Source organism: Prunus mume, linkage group LG7, assembly GCF_029339155.1.
Source record: "Prunus mume cultivar Tortuosa linkage group LG7, ASM2933915v1, whole genome shotgun sequence".
Lineage (NCBI taxonomy): Eukaryota > Viridiplantae > Streptophyta > Magnoliopsida > Rosales > Rosaceae > Prunus > Prunus mume.
This window is the reverse complement of record NC_142704.1, coordinates 3,705,188-3,726,643: the sequence shown is the minus strand read 5'-3', so window position 1 is coordinate 3,726,643 and position 21,456 is coordinate 3,705,188. Positions and strand designations below refer to the sequence as shown.

At 38.4% G+C, this 21,456-nt stretch overlaps 3 protein-coding genes across 5 annotated transcripts in view; 1 reads left to right on the top strand and 2 right to left on the bottom strand.

Annotated features, from left to right (window-relative positions):
• The window catches only part of LOC103337751 (uncharacterized protein At4g10930), a 69,386-nt gene that overhangs the window by 14,580 nt on the left and 33,350 nt on the right, over positions 1–21,456 (bottom strand).
• Positions 2,093–4,571, top strand: LOC148915266 (calcineurin B-like protein 7). 3 transcript variants are annotated; one of them, XM_089041834.1, is made up of 8 exons: positions 2,093–2,205; positions 2,306–2,388; positions 2,527–2,586; positions 2,761–2,869; positions 2,951–3,003; positions 3,154–3,234; positions 3,317–3,429; positions 3,629–4,571. In XM_089041834.1, exons 1-8 carry the CDS (start codon positions 2,136–2,138, stop codon positions 3,699–3,701), a joined length of 642 nt encoding a protein of 213 aa, XP_088897960.1. In that variant the 5' UTR covers positions 2,093–2,135; the 3' UTR covers positions 3,702–4,571. The 3 variants fall into 3 exon arrangements, with proteins under 3 accessions (XP_088897960.1, XP_088897959.1, XP_088897958.1); XM_089041833.1 differs by having other exon boundaries at positions 3,145–3,234; XM_089041832.1 differs by having other exon boundaries at positions 2,761–3,003.
• LOC103337789 (GDSL esterase/lipase At1g71691-like) lies at positions 3,603–6,004 on the bottom strand. The gene is made up of 5 exons (XM_008240954.3): positions 5,642–6,004; positions 5,107–5,234; positions 4,625–4,864; positions 4,245–4,500; positions 3,603–4,153 (listed from the first exon to the last, which is right to left on the bottom strand). The coding sequence occupies exons 1-5, from the start codon at positions 5,982–5,984 to the stop codon at positions 3,924–3,926; spliced, it is 1,197 nt and encodes a 398-aa protein (XP_008239176.2). The 5' UTR covers positions 5,985–6,004; the 3' UTR covers positions 3,603–3,923.

Here is a 21,456-nt window from a genome sequence, read left to right as displayed (position 1 = left end):
CATATAGAAGAAACCATGGCCGTAAATATGGAATAATATTTTTTTACAATCTAAATCTTCAGTCAAGGCATGCGCGCCTGCTTATCACAGGTTCCAAATTCCTCCAAATTGTAGAAGTTACAGCATGAAGATTTTAAGTCCATCACGGAAACCCACCGAGGGAACACACCAATTCTGTAAGCAGATGTTATAGAATTATTCGGTGTGTGTCAAATTAGCATCTAAGTACCCGTACACGGAGCGTCATTGTACAATTAACCAGAAATATATTTCAACATGGACCATACAAAATAGTGAATGGACCTTAGTCTCAGATTTATTTAAATTTTCGTTTGACTAACAACTGTTGTTTATGATATTTAAATTCGGATTCGAGACTCGGGACTTCCCCCAACAAAATAGACCAAATGGTCATTGGCGATCGCCTGACCTTGGCTTAAAAAGTAAGTTTCGAAGGAAAAACCTTTTTCTAGTTTTTCTAGGGTCAGAGAGAAACAATAGGAAAAAATGTTCTGCTGGAACATGCTTCCTCGTGAGAACAATTGTGACGGTTATGAAGTTATAAAATATGACCTTAACCCTCTTTAACGGCAACTACAAAAACCCAACAGGCTCTCACCAGGGCCGGTCTTGAGATTTTGAAGGCCCTGTGCGAACCTTAAATTGGGGCCTCACATAAGCTAACACAAACTTACACCATTACGTAATGCCATACAATGAATATTTTTTTTCTTCTTAAAGTGACCAAGGTACCCCTATTCCCAAGGACAAAATTGAAATTTCACAAAAGAATTAAATGGGATTAAATCGATTAAATTGGGTCAAAGATGTTACACCTTTTGAATTATCACCATGATTGTGACGATGAGTCTTGTCATCATAGATCATATTCAAATATTAAATATTTTTTAACACCTAATTTATTTTATATCAATATTCCAGGACCATCATTAATTTGATGCAATTATTTTGGTTGACTTAGTTGGATGCATTATTTTTGCGAAAATGAATATCTGAGCATAATTACTGACTAATTCCTTGTGATCAGGTATTTATTATTTCAGTTTGTGGTTGTGAAACTAGATGGGATATTGAATGTTGGTGTTGACATCGGACAAGCCTTTAACACAAGCAAGTTTTGAAGTCGAGCCCTGAATAGAAGTTGAGGCCCTACAAACCAACACAACTAGAAACGTCTTTGTGTCAACAATTTGCTCACTCTGTATATATATAACATTTGTTATACATATGGAGTGCTGCTATTTCCACCCACCTGTCCTATTTTCTCACCCACTATGTAAATTTGAAAAAATAAAATCCTACTTTTCCACCCACCATTATTCCTAAAATACCCTTTAATTATTAATTCAACCAAACACCATCAACTCCAAGTTAAAAACATAAAAATTTCTTCATCTTCTTCGTGTGTTTTCAACATCACAACCTTACCCTACCATATTAATATTCTCATCAACCCCTTAACAGTACTGGTGGCTTCACGACACCACCACCACAACAACACACGACCAACAAGACTACAATGGATTTTAATTGAAGTGATGTTATATGGAATAAGGACCCGCATGTGGGTTAATCAGACTAAAAAATCTTTAAAATAGAATAAAATTGAAGGACAATTTGGCCTCCATTATCAACACCCACCAACCCAGCCACAATATTAAAGGTGGAGTTGAGAATTTGATTTGATTTGATTTTTTTTTTTTTTTTTACTTTTCAAAGGATTGGGATGGGTAGATCAGTGCTCGCTGAATTTGTTGAGGTCAGGAAGATGGAAAAAATATGGAGAGTTAAAAGAAAAAATTTATTTTATTTTTAAAATTTATTTTTAGGGTTTTAGAAGTCGTTTTACAAAGAGATAAATTTGCCTTTAAATTTTTTAAAATAAGGTGGGTTGAAAAATAGGACAGGTGGGTGTAAATAGCAGACTCTACATATATTATACACATAAAAAATTGGGGCCCTCAAAAATCAGGTGGCACCACTTGCACACCCTTAGGGCCACCCCTGGCTCTCACATTGAAAGCTACATACCTTCTATTGGATAACACTTATGATATGACATATATACTTACTCTCCTCAAAGAACACAATTTTTGTTCACATAGATTGATTAGATGGGCTGTGTCTGCATGAAGCAGCGGCATCAATGTGACAATGCAGATGTTCTTGCTGCTCAAACATGTTGTAAGCTTCATTTTATTTTCATTTACTTGTTTTATGGTGCAGTTTTCTGTTTTAGGTTTCGCCTCATGACTCTGATAACTTCGATTTTTGGTATTTGCAGTTAAGATAACTGATATTAAAACTCTGTATGAGTTGTTCAGGAAGCTAAGCAATTCTATAGTTGATGATGGGCTTATAAGCAAAGTAAGTTTACATGTAGCTGAACATCTTGCTGTTCCATTACTGAAAAATCGGTTCTAGTTTCGAATCGATACATGAAGCTTGAACATATTATAAAGCTATTATTTGGTGTTATGTTATCATTCTACACTTCGTTTGCAGGAAGAGTTTCAGCTAGGTTTATTCAGGAACAGCAAAAAACAAAGTCTCTTTGCAGATAGGGTGAGCTTCCTGAAGTCGGTTTTGAGTTTTTTGGCACTTGGGAAAGAAAGTAACACTTAAATTGTAACTTGTAGCTTTTCCTAAAATTTGGAATGCTGATCTTTTTTACTGCCATTCTAACATTCTCTGTGGTTTTTTGGGGACAACTTATCTTGACCTTGCTTATCCTAATAGATCTTCTATATGTTTGACTCGAAACATGACGGGGTAATAGAATTTGAAGAGTTTATTCGATGTCTAAGTGTGTTCCACCCAGAAGCACCCCAAGCAGAAAAAGCTGCATGTAAGCAATCCTGTACATTTTTATTTGAACCTGCTTATATGTGTAAAGATTATACTAAAACTTTGAGAGAATATGTGGCAGTTGCATTTCAGTTATACGATATATGGCAGACGGGCTTCATCGAACGTGAAGAGGTAAAGAGTCACTTTCAAGTCCTAGTTCTTGTCATGTCCTAAACAGAGGCAATCATTACTTTTTTAACGCAATGATTAACATAGACACCTTGAGAAGATCCATTAAAGCTTATTTCAAATCCAAGCATTTAATTGAAGTAGTGTTTGAAGGTGAAAGAGATGGTTTTGGCGCTTCTGAAGGAGTCAGATTTGATCCTCTCTGATGACATTGTGGAAGCCATTATTGATAAGGTAAGGCATGCAAGATGGTGGTACATGTAATCCGCCTAGTCATGTATCAACTGAGTACATCTTTTGCTTTGTAACTCCATAGACATTTGAGGAAGCAGATTTAAATGGAGATGGAAAGATTGATCTGGAAGAGTGGAGGGAACTCGTGGATCGAAATCCGTCCTTATTGAAGAACATGACAGTTCCATACCTGAAGTAATTCCTCTTTTGCTTATAGTCCCAGCCTTCTGTTTTTCTTCTGATACTTTTCACATATCAACCAGTGAAAACCTAAAAACGATTTGTACCGAATAAAAAAAACTCAAAACAATATCTATTTTTCAATTTCAATTTGGTTGCCATCCTGTAAATTTATGATCAACACAAGCTAAATTGAAGTTGATATTCATTGCAGGGATATCACAAGTGCTTTTCCTAGTTTTGTGCTGAGACGAGACATTGAAGATGAAACTAGCGACTACCTCTAAATTGGATCTCATTGCATAAACCAGAAAACACATTTTAGTTGCCAACAGACATCAGCCAACAATTTGGCAATGCCACCTCTATAGTGAAATGTAACATCAAATTCACAATCTCAGTCATGTTTTCAAGCAGGGGTGACATGCTTGCATGATATGCTTTAGTCTTCTTCGTCGAATCTCTGTTTATATAGCATACAACTTTTCCTCAGATTCTCCATCCAATCTTTAGGAGTCGAACGCTACCATTTCCTCCAAGTTCATGGGATAGCACATTTTTGTGTGCAGGCCATTCCACACATTATCAGCCAGGATGGCATTGACTGCATCAGTTGGATGGAATTGATCCCACCAGATATGGTTAGAAGCATTACTGCAAGCCATTTCTGGTGATAAGCACATGACAAAACCCTTGTACTCCCCCAACCCACAGCAAGCATCAGCTGTGGCATTCAAACCTGAACATGATCATAATTCACACTGCATTAGATGAGGACACCACTAACAGATTTGGTAACAGGGGAAAAAGAAATTTAGAAAACCTCTCACCATGATGTTCAGAGTTTTTTATTATATCCATCGAACCTTCAAACACATCACAGAAGATGATGTTGGAATCAGGAAGCTCTTCGCGTAGCTCCTCAATCATATACCTCATCACAAAGTTGAACTCCATCACCGTGTCGTTTATCTCCTCAACACACTGTCCATCCTTCATTCTGTACTGAGATAAGTAGTGAGGAGCGCAGCCTATAGGTGCCAGCCCCATCACAACCACCTTCATGACATTTATGCTGTACAAGTTCTGCACCATCAAAGTAAACCAAGATCTCTAAGTAATCAGTTAGACTCCAAATTGGGAGGCTATTTTAGAAACCATCATTATATAAAGACAAGAATATGTTAAATCAGTAGGGTTAGGAGATCACCTTAATTTCCTGCCTCAATGTAGATGCTAAAAACTGATTGAAACTCCACGGTAGATACAGATTTTGCACGTTAGATACATTACGCAAATAGTAATGTATATAGTCATTGATTCCAATTGAAATGTAAAGCACTGAATTTGAGATGAGATCAATAGCAGCTTGCTCGCCCAAACTTAATATAAACTGCTGGTAGGTATCTGTAAACTGCTGAACTTGCTGGGTGAAGGAAACATGTTGACCCTGTAGAAAACTTTACATCAGTACTAATGGTTGATAGTTGGAATAGCCCAGCAGAGTCGAAGTCATTCAAAATCAAGAAGCCTTAAATACCCAATCAAACCATATTAAATGAAGAGCTTATATTGCAAAGCTAACAGCACTTGAAAGGCTTAAAAGCCTTCTTGTTCAATATCAAAATTAATACATTTCTGACTTTCTGGTGCAATATTATCAATCAACTGAGGGGAAAATTTGAAACATACCAATTCCGAACCACTGGTGAATATGATTCCAGCACCAGCTGATGCATAATTCAATCCCTGAATCATACCTTCCACTCTTCCATTCTGCCCAAGATAACTCGGTACAAAAGGCAGCCCGAGACGAAGTGCTGATAGAAAATTTCACAAAAAAAAAGAACCCTGAGAGAAAGTTTAATAACTAAGCCAGTTTCTCAAACACACATGCCATTGAAAGAAACACGCCACAGATTCTCAACATTCAAAATTTAGCTTTTATCCTGAATTCTGGTTCACGAAAACACATTCATTACTGAATCCTTCAAGAAATGAAGAAATTGGTTGGTAAAATCCGTGAACTTTGGATTTCTTCCATTTTGGGGGTTCCAAGAAAACCAAAAGCTTCACTGAACCTCTACATTTATTGGAAAATTAAACAAGAATTCTGACGTGAAAGACAAAAAGAGCCAACCAGAAAAATCTTCGACATGAAATGAACCAAGAACACAGAAACAACCCATCAGAGCAAGAAAAGGGTGTTTAAAGAAGCAACATTTACCAAGATAATCAACAGGGATTCTGCCATTACAGAACCTCCCAGTGGGTTGGTGGGTATCGAAGTCTCGACCGTAGGGAAGGTGGTCAGCACGAGCGAAAGTTCCTAGGAAATTGTTGTTGCCACAGTCGACAGAGGAGTCGCCGATGACAAAGAGAGCAGGGACAAGAGGAGTCTGTGGGATTGAGGGTGTTGGGGTTGGAGGGATTGAAGAAGAAGAAGGTGAAGGAGTGGGGCTGATGATGGCATTGATGAGTTCTTGAGGAAATGGAGGAGACCCAGACTGTGAAACAACGGTTGAGATGAGAATGCAGAGCAAAGTAACAAGCAGAAGATTGATAGCCATTGTTTCAGAGTCTGGTCCGAGACGAGGGTTTTGGCGGGTAAAGGGGCAGTTGAAAGTCCCAACCTTGGGTTCTAAACCATGGGCTCTAAACCATGGGCCTAAATGGTTGCCTCATTGGGCTTAAATGGGCGTTAAATGCATGGGCTTTCATTTTATTAAGCAACACAATAGTTAAACCCTTACCCTTTTTTTTTTCCCTCTTTAATACAAATGAAGATGGTTTAAAAGCGAAGGTGGGTGTCATAGAGATTCGAATTTGAGACAACTCTACAAATGAAGATAGTCTATTGCAGTGAACAATCCCCATAGCGTGGCTGTATCTCCGGATGGTGAAGGTTTGAAAAGGGGAACAAGGGTGGGAGAAGGAGCCCTGAGGGAAGTTGCAGCATACATATTAAATCATCCCAAGGGCGGGCCTCGCAACTTATCAAGCGAGAGGCTATTGGCTTTGCTGGCGTGCCTCCTACAGTTTTGGTTAGGTGCTTGCACAAAGGCTTTAATTATTCCAAAGGGTATGAAGGCTCATTAAAGAATGTTAAGATTGGGTCATTGCAGATGTTCATGAAGAATGATGGAAGTTGTGAGGACATGGGTCCTAGTCGTTTCCCCGTGGAGGAGGTGCACAAGATTAGTGTGTTTGATCTAAGAATGGTAAATGCCGACAGGCATGCCGGGAATATTTTGTTTAGAAAAGGGGAAGATGGTCAGACTGTGCTCATTCCAATTGATCATGGATACTGCCTTCCTGAGAATGTAAGCAAATGCGTTTTCGCTTTCATGCTTTGCTATCTTAGTAATATCTTAAATGTTTGCACCATCGTTCTTGCCATTGCCTTCTTTTCATAATTTTCTGTGAATTATGAAGCTATGGTTGTAGATTCTAACGTCCAGTCCAGTCACAGATGTTCATTTAATCTCAATGTGAGTGCAATAGGGTTCATGTTGGATCTAGGTTGAAAATGACTGTCTAATGGGTTAATAAATTTTCAACTTAAACTAGGGTGGTCTTTTATTCTTTGATCTTATCTTACATCTGAATAGTTGGAGCTGTGTGTTTATGAATTTTGTTGGTTGGTGCTCTTTCTTTACCTGCCAGAATGATTTTCGCACACCTGTATCTTTCTTTATAAAAAGCCGGCCGGCTATACCCTTTTTTTAATTTTTAAAAATCGATTAGGTGCCCGCGTGTCAAAACCAGTATAGCCGGCCGGCTATACTCGATTTTTAAAAAAAATTACAAACAGCAAGTATAGCCTCGCGGCTATACTATTTATATATATTAGAAAAAGGACCCGCCTAGCGCTAGGCGCCGAGTGTTAAATATGGTAACGCTATTTTTCAAAAATTTTATAAAAACGGTGATAGCCGTGCGGCAATACTGGATTTTTTAAAACACTAAAAAAAGGTATAGCCGCTAGGCTATACTATTTATATATATTTAAAAAGGACCCGCCTAGCGGCTAGTCACCACATGTCAAAACAGTAAAGCTGCCCTACTCTACGGTTTTTAAAAATAATTAGGAAAAAACCAAGTATCACCGCTCGGTTATACTGACAACCTATGCGCAACGTGTCAATTATAAAGTATAATGATTACACACCATACTAATAGGATGCCATTGTTCCATCACATCCACTTTGATCTATGTGAAAAACAATATATCTACAAGACATAACATGAATTCATTAGAATACATACGTATATATGACCTCATAAAATCATTATATGGCCATATAAACTAGTTTAATGTATGAAGTGGACAAAACTCAATAGCCATATGTAGTGATCCTATTACCAAACGAATGTAAGATTAGCACTCCAAATATAAATAAATAAATAAATAAATAATAAACGCGTATATGACAAGTGGATTCGAGTTTGAATTGATGATAAATTATTATATTGTGGTTTCAAAATGAATTACGCATCCGAATATTTTTTGTTATTTTGTAAGTGATTATAAATACTTACTTATGCAACCAAAATTATTTTCAAGTAGTATATTGACACGATCCCTGGACAATGAATAAGTAGATTTTGTTATGGTTATAAAATTGCAATATTCATATTACTAGCCTCTCTGCACGCGCTTCCGCGCTTGCGAGAGGCATTTTAAAAAAAAAATTTATTTTAGAATTAAAAAAGATAATGGGTAGTTGTGTTTCATAAAAATAGAAATCATTATCTGATTTTTCTTTTAATTTTAATTTTTTATAATAGGAAAAAGTGTGAATTTACCATATTATCCTCATTTAATTAATAATTTTAATACTTACTGTTTGGATTAGCAAAGGACATTTTATGATATTTTGAATGTTTCACCATTCTTCACCTTTTGCTTTATATATATAGATAATAACATACATGCCAAAATTGCAGTTCATTTATCATAAATATGTTGGAATGGTAATTATATATTTGATTGATAATGGAGAATCAATTTTCCAATTTCCAATTAATGGTTTTTCAATTTCCATCAATCTAATCACTTCTGATTTTCCTCCGACCCGTTGGATTATTTATTTCAAGTTTCCACGGTAGGGATACTAGTCTAGAAAAAGCAATTATTTTCAATTAATGGTTTTCATTTCTAAGGCCAAGTCCACGGTGCAGCCCAGCCCGAGGGTGGGGAAAAATTTCGCTCAGAGACCAGCCCGGGTGGACCCACCGGCAAGTTCCGCCAGTCCAAAACGCCGGGGTGACGTCAGCCGACGTCGCAAGCCGCAATTCAAATTTGAATCAGCGCGCTGACGTCAACGCGACGCCAGCCCAACGGGTGGAAGACACGTGGCACGCCCGCTCGATTTGATTCCAAAGCTTCATCCAACGGCTGGCGATTTTTCAGCAATAAAATTATGAAAAAAAATACTAAAAAATACTTAAAAATTCTGATTTTTTTCTTCTTATAAATACCTATAAATACCCTTCACTTTCAACACAAATTCTCATACATTTTATTCTACTTCTACAATTACTCAACATTTTTTTCACTCTTCACTCAACATTTTCTTCACTCTTCACTCAACATTTTCATCTCTTTCACCTTGTAATTTTATTTCTTATTTTTATGGCTTCTTCTATTGAAACCGGAGGGGCGTGGAGCACCATGGAAGATGTTTCTTTGTGTGAGGCTTGGCTCGAGTTTGTCATTGTCCTTGACAGGCAATGAGATGAAATTTTTCCATATGTGGAAAATTCATGCAATTTATGAAAAATTCGGACTCGCCTGCGTACGGAAATGACATTGCCGAGTAGGTAGAAACATCTCAACAAAGAGATGGCAAAATGGAGAGATGCCTTGGCAAAAGCGATGAACTTGTATAGAAGTGGGGAAAATCGTACTAACGAGGTAAGTATTTTGTAATTTTCGTTATATTAAGTTTAATGTCCTAAAATATATATGTTGTTAATATTTATTGCATTTTCAATATTTTGTTAATATTTCTTGCATTTCAAATATTTTGCTAATATTTCTTGCATTTCAAATATTTTGTTAATATTTCTTGCATTTTCAATATGTTGTTAATATTTCTTGCATTTCCAATTGTTTCTTTATATTTCTTGCATTTTCAATATGTTGTTAATATTTATTGCATTTCCAATTGTTTCTTCATATTTCTTGCACTTCCAATTTATTTGTAAGGTTAATTGCATTTTCATTATTTTTATTTTGTTACTTGCATATCCAATATATTTTAAATAGTTATTGCATTTCCATTTTTTTGTTAAATAGCTCATTCAAGCACAGATGTGGTTCGGTGCAACCGGGGGTGGCAAAAAAAAATTCACCCATCATGAATGTTGGGAGGTGGTGAAATATTGTAAACGCTTCAATATTATTCCCACGGGTCCCGACGTTGTGTTAAACGAGACGCCTCTCCGTGATGCAACGACATCGGATTCACCTCTCGATTCCCCTATGAGTGAAGACTCACCCATCCAAAAGGAACCGAGGCCCATTGGCCGAAAGGCTGCGAAGGCAAAGAAAACGGTAATTCAAGCAATCATAATTCAAAGTTTTTGGAGGAAATTGCAAGGCAAAACGGCATAAGAATTGAAATGGAGCAAAACGCCAAGATATGGAGGTGGCAATTCAAGCCGAGTGTGCACGAGAAAAGGAGTATTTGCGCAAAAAAGATATGGAGAAGACGGATCGGGAAACTATGGCGATGGATACAAGCCATATGTCCCCTGATACAAAACAATATTGGAAGCTAGAACGAAGGGATGTTATGAGAAGAAGACTTTTCCAGGATGATGGGCCTAGCAACACGGATTGGTTAAATGATCAAAACCATTAAATTAGTTGGCATACCTTTTATGTATTTTTATTTTTCTTGTTTTCTATTAAAGTTGGTGTACTTCATGTTTTTTATTTTAGTAGTAGTAATTCTTAATGACTTGTATTGGATTTCTTTATTTAATAAACAAAGCATTCAATAAAAGACAATTTTATTCAACATATTCCATACATCAAACAAAACATAATTAAAATTAAAACAAAAACTACAAACAAGGCACAATAATAAATAAAAAAATAACACAACCAAACCATAAGCAATACTAAACAACACAACCAAAACATAAGGCCTAAAACATAACCAAAGCATCTATGCTCCATCATTCATCTTCATTCCCTTTCACCGTCCATATATGCTCTATCAAGTCAAGTTGACGGCTTTCATGAATATACGAAGATTGCATCTCTGTATATCGATCTATCATCCGGGTCATCATACGATCGTCCCTCACCAACGGTTCCGGCTCAAACGGTTCTCCATTTGGCCCCATGGGCCTTTCATAAATCCGGGTCAAGGCCGTGTTTATTGGATCCGGTTCATAGACCTCTCCAGCATCATAATCGTACTCATCCTCCACAATCATATTATAGAGGATGATGCAAGTCATCATAATGCTTCGAGGATCTCCTCATCAAATATACGGGCCGCACCTCGAACAATCAACCATCGAGCTTGAAGGATGCCAAAACACCTTTCGACATCTTTCCTGTATCCTTCTTGATAAGTAGCAAATAATTTTTGCTTATGGGATCGGGGATTCGAATGGATTTGACAAATGTGGTCCACCTTGGGTAGATACCGTCAGCTAGATAATACCCCGTCTGGTAGACTGTATTGTTGACTTGATAGGTAATATTGGGGCCTTGGCGGTCAAAACATCGTTGAAGACCGGAGATTGACCCAACGTTGAGGTCATTTTGGGCCCGCAACCCAAGAATGCATGCCAAACCCATGTGTCGAAGCCAGCAACGGCTTCGTGATGATACTTTTTGTGCCTTTTCTATTTCCGTAATCACCTTGCCAGCAGTTGGGCAATTCTTCCATTGCCAATGCATGCAGTCGATGCTACCAATCATTCCCGAAATCTCGAGATTTGACTTTTGTAGAAGCCGTTGGAGGTCCTCAGGAGTAGGTCTCGCAGTAGTCCCTAGTGTACAGATTTTCAACTGCGTCACAAAATCTTACCAAAGCCTCCAACGTAGTGGACTTCCCCATTCGGGCAACCTCATCCACCTGATCAACAGATGCTCCATACGCCAACATGCGTATAACATTGTAAGCTTTGCTTCGAAAGAATGCCCAAACCCCAGTAGCATCACACTTTTGAACAAGTATGCATCATAATTGCAAATATCATGCATGACTTTATTGAACAAATGGGGTTGCATTCTAAATCGCCTTCAAAATCAACATCAGAGTACAAAGCAGTTGGGATAAAATAATCTTCCAAAAGATTCTTACCCGAGAATGCCTATGTCTGTCCACATTCCGCGACGATCGACTTGTGAACCACGGCGACCTTGGTTCTCTTCCTCTTCCATTGCCACGCTATGAGAACTTGTTCATCAACTTGCCTCTCGCAACTCATTGATTTCATCGGCTCTACGGTTTTCTCCTTTCTTTCTCTCTTGCCTCTCCAAGCATCTCCTATATTCTTCCATTGAGAATGAATGGAGTATGAATTCTAAACTCTAAGAAATGAAAATATTGAAAGATGTGGTGTGATAGGTATGAGGTGAGCCTCTGGTTTTATATAAAAATTTGGCAAGATAGAGATGCCACGTGGCTTGATTTGATTGGATGAAAATCTTATCTGAAATTTGAAATTTATCCGAAATTTGAACCCAAATTTATCTGAAATTTGAATTTTGAAATTCATCCGAAATTTGAACCCAAATTTATCTGAAATTTGATTTTTGAAATTCATCCGAAATTTGAATTTTGAAATTCATTCGAAATTTGAACCCAAAAATTTATCTGAAATTTGAATTTTGAAATTCATCCGAAATTTGAACCAAAAATCTTATCCCGAAATTTTATCCGATTATGAATAGTCTTGACACGTAGGAACCCGTAAATCTTATCCGAAAATATTATCCAAATTAATTATTGAGGTAAAAAAAATTGTGAATAAAACAAAAAAATGAATAGTAACTGCCCTTAGCAAGGGTAACGGGTGGAAACACAAAATTCGGATTTTGCAAGGGCAACCACTATTCACGTGAATAGTAGCTTCCCTAGCTCCCCCCCTTGCCATGGCTAAGGGCAAATGGGTGGAGTTGCTCTAATGCAATTACATTCATCTTCCTATGAATCCGTTCTCATAAGATTTTACGTGTTGGTTACTTAAATAGGCGTCCGTCCGTTCCACTTTCAAGGGCGCCAAAATAGGAGATAAAACGGTCTGTTCATCCAGAGCCGTTGGATCATTATAATTCTCGACGGTTAGATTTGTAGGGGTGTACTTTCTGTTCCTTGGGTATAAATAGGATAGATAGACACGAAGAGAGAGATGCCGTCTTCCGCTTTTAAACTAGAACAACCAAAGTTCATATGTCTCCCCTTCCTCCCTACATCTCAGGTTCAACCAAACGCCATCCCAATACACTTGTAAACCCCAAACCATCTCAAAACACTTGTAAACCCCGAACCATCTTGTGATCTGTTCTACTAAACACAACCTATAAAAACCTAACATGCCTTGACAATTGTAGAGAACGAACCGATCCATGGAGTCGGCAACAAAAATATATAGAACATATGTTCTCTGTGTTTTTGTTTCTAACTCTATGGATCGGTTAACGTTGTGTCCATTTCTAATCGGGTTCACGTTGTGTCCATTTCTAATCGGGTTCACGTTCTGTCCATTTCTAATCGGATCTGGGTGAGTGTTGTTTTAAGTTTTTTCCCTTCTGTTTATTTATTTATTTATTTATTTTTTGAACCTGAGTGAGTGTTGTTTTAGGTTGTTTTTCCTTCTATTTAGTTAATTATCGTGTTTTCTAATATATTTTTTTCAACTTAATTGCCCAGGTACGGATCATATCCGCCCCATTTCATTCATTTGCAAGAAGTTGAAACATGGACCCTCTTAACAATATTTCATTTCGTTCAGAGTGAGAAGTCCTAATGGCGGTCCACCAAAATTCTCTTCGCAGTTTCACCAGAGAATACAAATCGTAATCGCAGTTCCCGAGGTGAAGCAGAGGTGAATTTCCGTTTTGTATGAATCTCACCTCCTTCGTTTTGTATGAATCTCATCTCCTTCGTTTTGTATGAATCTCATCTCATTCGTTTTGTTTGTATGAATCTCATCTCCTTCGTTTTGTAGTTGATAATCTTAGGTTTTCTCTGTGTTTTGTGGTTTTGTAGTTTAATAATCTTCGCTTTCTCTGTCAATCGCGAGAGACAAATCATACTGCAGACAGAGACAAATCGTACAAATCGTAATCGCAAGCGCAGGTGGATTTCCATTTGTATGAATCTCATCTCATTTGTTTTGTATGAATCTCATCTCATTCGTTTTGTATGAATCTCATCTCCTTCGTTTTGTAGTTTAGGTTTTTTCTGTGTCTTAATTTCCTGCGTTTTCTCTCAATTGCCCTATTTTTTACTCTGAGTTAGGCCCTCGTCTTTGTTTTGTCTACTTCAGCTATGATGGACGTTCAGCAAGCATTTCTTAATAGCATAAGAAATGACTTCAATCAGAACAGTCTCGTAGCATTGTTATTGGGGCGTTTCTGAATCGGTATACTTTTTCGAGATCTGTTTTGGATGGCTATTGCAGTGGCCATCTTTTGTTCCAGCTGGGTGAACCTCCATGCACTACTACGTTTCACCATTTGCGCGACGAAAGATTGCGCGACGAAGAATAATTCGTCGCGCAAACCATACTTGTGTGATGAAAGAAATTATTCGTTGCGCAATCCACTGAAAATTTGCGCCACCAAAACTTTTCGTCGCAAAAAATGTATATGCGCGACAAAACAATTTTTCGTCACGCATAAGCGAGTAAAAAGCGGGGAATTTTTTGCGCTGAAACATTTGTGCGACGAGAAACATAAATCGTCGCTAAAGGAAACATTGCGTGACGGAAAATTGGTTCGTCGCGCAAAAAGGACAGATACCAGTGGGTCCCTTATTTAGCCCGACGGGAAGATGTTTCGTCGCGTAAGAGAACGAGGGATATTTTATTTTGGCGCCAAAATCCTGGTTGAGATATTTTTTTGCGCGACGTAAGTACTCTTCATCGCGTAAAGTTCCACGTTTGCGCGACGAATACTTGTTTTGCGCGACGGAATTTTGTTTTTGCGCGACAATATTGCGCAACGAAAGGTTGTGCGACGGAATGTACCGCGTCGCACAAAAGTTAGATGTCGCAGTGTTTGCGGTGAAAAAACGGTTTGCGCGACGGACGATTTGGTTTTTTGCGACGGAAGTTTGCGCGACGAATGTATGTGTTCGTCGCGCAAAGTCCTTCTTCTTCATATTAGAATTCTGCCATTGCAGAGGCAGAATGCAAAAACAAAGCATTCTCGCCTCGCCTCTCTCTCAACCTCTCTGCCGCTGCTGGGATTTCAATACATTGATTGGGTAAGTATTTTTCGTCATTAGTTTAAAAGTATTAATTTAAGTTCGTACTAAGGTTTTTTAATTTGTTTTCGTTAGGGATATTTTAATTAGCGATTGGTGGAGAACGATTGAGAAGGTATTTTATTCGTTTTATATATTAATAATGTTAATTTGTTATGTTTAAAATGTTCTTGTGAAGTTATATTTATATTATGTTGTTAATTTGTGTGTAACGTAGTACAATCTGTTGTGATGTACGAAGTTAATTGAAATTAACTTCGTGCTTTTATTTTTATGTTTAGTAACACTTAGTTTCCCGTTCGAGATTAGTTGGATTTCGTGCATGGATGAGTAATGCATGACTGCGGTCCAATTAATTCTTGAATTGTCCCATTATTTGGACAGTTTGGTAATGCATAGTGTTGTCACGTAATCTATGGCTACAAGATTAGGTTTCGATTGTGGATATTTAGTTGTCATCTCGGTACGTTCTTCGGGTGGTACGAGGTATTTATACCTATGGCCACCTCAAGAATCAGAGCGAGATGCAAGTAAATTCATCCACGCCGAAATCTAATCTCATGTAGTCGTAGGTTACGTGGCAGGAGTATGCATTCCCGAATGGGATAGGACCCTTACCGGAGGCATAAGGTGACATTATAACTTCGTATGAAGTTGTTGTGATTGTTGTGTTGTGATTCTGGTTTCAGGAATTATGGACAGAAGGTGGATACAGAACCCGAACAGATGCGCAGACGAATACTTGGATGGAATCGAGGATTTTATTGAGTTTGCACGTAGACACAACCCGGGTGCAACTAGAATCCGTTGTCCTTGTAGGAGGTGCAACAACACGTTATGGGAGACAATTGAAAATGTTGGATTTCATTTAGTAAGGAATGGAATGATTGAGACATATAGCATTTGGAACCTTCACGGGGAACAATTAGAGCATGCTTCGTCTTCAAATGCCACAAGAGTGGACAATGTTCAACCTATTGTGGATGCTAATGATCAAGTCATGGATATTATACAGGATGTTTTTCCATTTGCATCGACCAACATGAATCAAGAAGAGCAAGATGATGTACCTACACCAATAAAGCATGCGGAGTTTGAACAATATGAGAAATTGTTAAAAATACCAACCAAGAGTTATACCCGGGGTGCGAGAGCTTTTCCGTTCTCACGGCCATTGTGGAGCTAATGCACGGAAAAATAAAGTATCGTATGTCGAACCTGTGTTTCGATTACTTTTTGGGGGTTTTCAAGAGAATGCTTCCGACGGACAATTGTTTGCCGAAAGACCATAAACAGGCGCAGAAGGTGTTGAATGGTCTTGGATTGGGTTATGAAAAAATCCATGCTTGCAAAAACAATTGCATGTTATTCTACAAAGAGCATGAATCGTTGGATACATGTCCTATATGCAATGAGTCGAGGTTCAAGATGACATCTCAGAATAGGACGACTAAGATCCCACAAAAAGTCATGCGTTATTTGCCCCTGAAACCTAGGTTGCAGCGATTGTATATGTCGACGCATACTGCCACAGACATGAGATGACATAAGGAAAAACGGGTAGACGATGATGTGATGCGGCATCCTGCAGATGGGGAGGCATGGAAAGAGTTCGATCGAACGTTCCCGAGTTTGCTGCTGATCCCCGAAATGTTAGATTGGGACTTGCCACCTGACGGATTCAATCCGATATAGGGTTCTAAACCAACACCACAGCACTTGGCCGATTTTCGTATTCCCATATAATTTGCCGCCTTGGAAATGCATGAAAAAAGAATACATGATGATGACTGTTTTGATAACTGAGGATCCTGGGAGGTCAATCGATGTTTACTTAAGGCCGCTGGTTGATGAGCTGAAGGATTTATGGACAAACGGTGTTCGCACGTACGATAAATCAACGGGAAGATGTTCACTTTGCGGGCAGCAGCTTATGTGGACTGTGAATGATTTCCCAGCATATGCAATGGTTTCTGGGTGGAGCACAAAAGGTTATATGGCATGTCCTGTATGCAAGGAAGATGTAACTTCTAGTTGGCATGCTGGAAAAGTTTGTTACCTTGGTCATCGGAGATGGTTGCCATGGGATCATGAGTGGAGGGAAAAAGATAAAGAGTTCGACGGGAACACAGAGCGTCGCCTTAGACACATGAGCGTCGCTGGAAAAACATGTTAGTCGTATCGTAACTTCTACACATATGAACTGGACGCACAAGCCTATGTTTTTGAGCTCCCATATTGGTCAAAACTAAAATTGAGGCACAATCTAGATGTGATGCATGTTGAGAAAAATGTATTCGACACATTGGTGGGCACGATTCTAGATATCGAGGGGAAGACAAAGGACACGATCAAAGCTCGTCTTGATTTGGAAAGAATGGGCATACGAAGGGGTTTATGGATGAATAGGGACAATGATAAAGCTAGAAGGGATCTTGCATTCTTTTCTATGAAACCGAATGACAAGAAAGAGTTTCTAAAGTTTGTATCGTCAGAAAGTTTCGATGGGTATGTTTAATATCGCACGTTGTGTGAATGTTGACGGGGGTAAATTTATCGACTTAAAAGCCATGACTGCCATGTGTTTATGCAACGCCTACTTCCTGTTGGTATTCGACACCTATTGCCGGAAGATGTAGTGAAGCCAATCATTTTGTTGTCCAGATTTTTTCCCAACTGACGGCAAAACTTTACGAAAAACGGACGATGTTTCAGTTGCGCCATAACATTGTCCAAGTCCTATGCAAGTTTGAGATGATATTTCCTCCAGCTTTCTTCACAAGTATAATGCACGTGATGGTTCACTTGCCAGAAGAGGCATTACTTGTCTGGTCCTGTCAACTATCTGGATGTATCCAATAGAAAGGTATATAATCCTTATCGTTTGTGTATGCATCATTATCACATGCTTGCTAATTTCAATCATATCGCTTTATTTTGGCAGGCTTCTCGAGAGCTGAAAAAGTGTACCACAAGGGTAATGGCCCGAAGGATCAATCGTAGAGGCTTGGGTTCAATATGAGTCGCTTACTTTCTGCGGAATGTATTTAAAAGATGTGGAGACGGTTTTCAATCGTCCTCAGCGCAATCATGATGGAGGTATGAGAAATGAAAACTTTCTTTTGCCCAAAGCGCACGACCCTTTGGAGATCCTGGACGCGGAGAGTCGTTTTCTAGAAATGACATGGAGGTAGCGCATTGGTTCGTACTGAACAATTGTGATGAGATCATGGGATACTTATATGAGCATGAAGAGATGATGAAGCGAGAACATCCATCACATTTGGTTGCCTAGAAACACCGTGAATTGTTTCCACAATGGTTTTTGGATTCTGTAAGTTAGTAGTGTTTGTTATTTGAGATATATAAATTGTAGTTTTTAATTTTGTCAGACTAACATATGAATGGTTTTGTATAATATTAGGTGAATAAGTTGAAATCATCGAATTCCCCAACTTACAGTGATGAGTTATATAACTTGGCGTTCGCCCGATTCGCACCTGAATTGTTCTCGGTTGTAATGTCAACGCGCGTCAAATTTTTGGCCAAAGCACGAGATGACAAGTTGTGTACGCAAAACATGCGTGTGTCCATGTCCTGTGGTGGCGAAAGTATCGACATTGATTTCTATGGCAAACTCACAACTGTCGTGCAATTGCTTTACAAAAATCGATACCAAGTGATCATGTTTAAGTGTCGATGGTTTGACACCAACCCAAATAGGCCGGGAAGTGTTAAAATCGATCATGGCTTACTATCTGTGAACATGCACAGAACTTGGTATGATGACGACCCTTATATTTTGGCAAACATGGCAACACAAATTGTGTATCTAGATGACCCTAAAGCCGGAAGCGGTTGGAACATTGTTCAAAAGATGGATCACAGGAACGTGTATGCTATACCAGAACTAGATCCAACTGACAACGACGTCAACAATGTGGCTGACCAATGTTTGGAATCTTCAATGGAAAATGATGCGGAAACACTTCGAGATACTAATGTTATACAAGAGCCATTTCAAATACAAGGAGTGTCTTCAATCGAAATACCGATTCAGTCAATTACAATTGACCTCGGTGATCTTCCGCGATATGATGTTGCAGTTGGCCCGAGCAACGACGATGATGTAGTTATAGAGGAGGCGGAGGAAGAGGAGGAGGAAGAGGATTGGGAGACCGAAAGTGATGATAGCAACGATAACGAAAGTTATTATAGTTCAGATGATGAATGATTAATTTTTATTGTAATTTTATTATGTTAGTGGACATATTTTGTGTAATGCAAATGTTTTCATATATGTACTTGTTATATCCAAACATTATATATGTGCAGAAATGTAACATTATTAAAATAAATGTAGTTATAAACCATTGGTAAATAAATATATCCAAGTAATTTGTATCATAAAGTTTAAATTTATTTTGACAAAAAACTTTTAAAAAATGAAACCATATAACCGAAAAAATGAATACAAAGAAAATAAGATTATCAACAATCCTTCCATTCTCAAATCAAAAGAAAATAAAATAAATCATACTTTCATACAATTAATTATATGTAATGATGAATAATTCAGATTAATAATATGTGAATCAAAATAACCTTGCGCGACGAAGGCATAATTGTCGCGCAGATTTTGCGTGACGGAAAATGTACACGTCGCGATACTCTATTATTTGCGCGACAAATATTTTCGTCGCGCAAGTGCCTTTTGCCCGACGATTTAACAAGACACCCCGTCGCGCAAACATATACACATATATATTTCGATATATACACACGTATATAGTTGACATTGACGATCAAGTAGTTCAACAGATTCACATAGGGTTAAACAAAGATAGCTGTAAAATCATCAAATCAGAGTCAAAATAATCAAGTAAATCATGACTTTTCGCTTATAATCAAACGCTTTGTCCGTTACTTGATCTCAATGTTTTTTTTTTCTCATTTTCGACGTATACGATCTTGAAGTATAAACAAACATATTTGACGGCTAGATTACTGAAACTAGTTTCCTAGAATGCGTATTCCATAAAAGCAAAATATTCAAAAAAAATGAATAATTTCTTTATACATTCATTCAGTCTAACATAAGATTATGTGATGTCCTGTATCTGTAAATATCTGAAACTAAAGATCGAATTACATTTCTGTATTCATATAGGGTCAAGAACCGCAACTGTAAAAAAATTTCAAGATCGGAGTTAAAATCACCGTTGAATCGGGAAAATTTGTTTAGAATCGAAAAGTTTTGTCCGTTACTCAATCTCTGAATGTTCATTCATTATGATTTTTGACGTATACGATCTTGAACTATGAAAAAGAAGATTGCCGGTTGGATCATTGAAACTAGTTCAGAGTTCGCATTTAGGCTTAGGGCACAGTGTTTTAGGGTTTAGGGTACAAGGGTATGGTTTTGCGCGACGAAATATCGCCTTACTTGTCGCAAGCAAAAGATCGCGACGAATCAGTAGTGCTTTCGTCGCGCAAAACCCCGAACAAAATTCGCTGCCCTTCTCCGCTCCAACACTTAGTGAAATTTGTTTGGCAAAAGCCGATTGCGCGACGAACATGAGTCCCTTCGTCGCGCAAAATCATTAAAAAAATTCGCTGCTCTTCTCTCGCTCCAACACTTAGTGAAATTTGTTTGGCAAAAGTCAGATTGCGAGAAGAAGAGAAGTCCTTCGCCGGCAAACGTAATAATTGCAGCCCTTTTCTATCCAACACTTGGCGAAATTTTGTTTTGCAAAAGCCGATTAACGCGACGAACATGAGTCCCTTCGTCGCGCAAAATCATTAAAAAATTCGCTGCTCTTCTCCGCTCCAACACTTAGTGAAATTTGTTTGGCAAAGCCGATTGCGCTACGAACGTAAGTCCCTTTCGCGCAAACTTAACAATTGCAGCCCTTTTCTATCCAACACTTGGCTTAAATTTTGTTTGGCAAAAAGAATGCTGCGACGAACTACGATGTTCGTCCGCAAGAATATCATTGAATTTATCTTCCCGCGCTTAAAATCAAATCCCAAAATTTTGGGCGGTCGATAAATTTTGCGCGACGACACTAGATTTTTCGTCGCAAAGTTTATATTCAGAACTTTGCGCGACGAAATCATTTTTTCATCGCGCAAAGGTCATATTTTTATAATATTGCACGACAAAAATGCAATTTTAAGGCGTCGTACAAAGTTATTTTAATGAATTTTGCGCGACGGATTTTTATATTCGTCGCGCAAAGTCGAATAAGTTTTCAAAATCGCGATCTTCTCCTTCTTCCCGCTTTTCAAACGGAACCCTAAACCTCCCTTTCTCTCCGCCGTGACTCAGCCCCTACTCCGCCCCTAATTCAGACCATGCCGCCACCACCGCCGAACCTCGAGCTTCTCCGCCGCCGCCTTCCATCCCGCCACCGTGATTTCTCTCCGCTTAGGCCGATCTTCGCCGCCGTTGTCTCTCTCCTCCGCACCAAATCCGCAATTGAGGTACGCTCTGGGCTATTTTTCATGCTCTAGCTGATGATTGTGTAGGATTTGATTGATTGTGTGCATAGGGTAGTGAATTTGAAACCCTAGG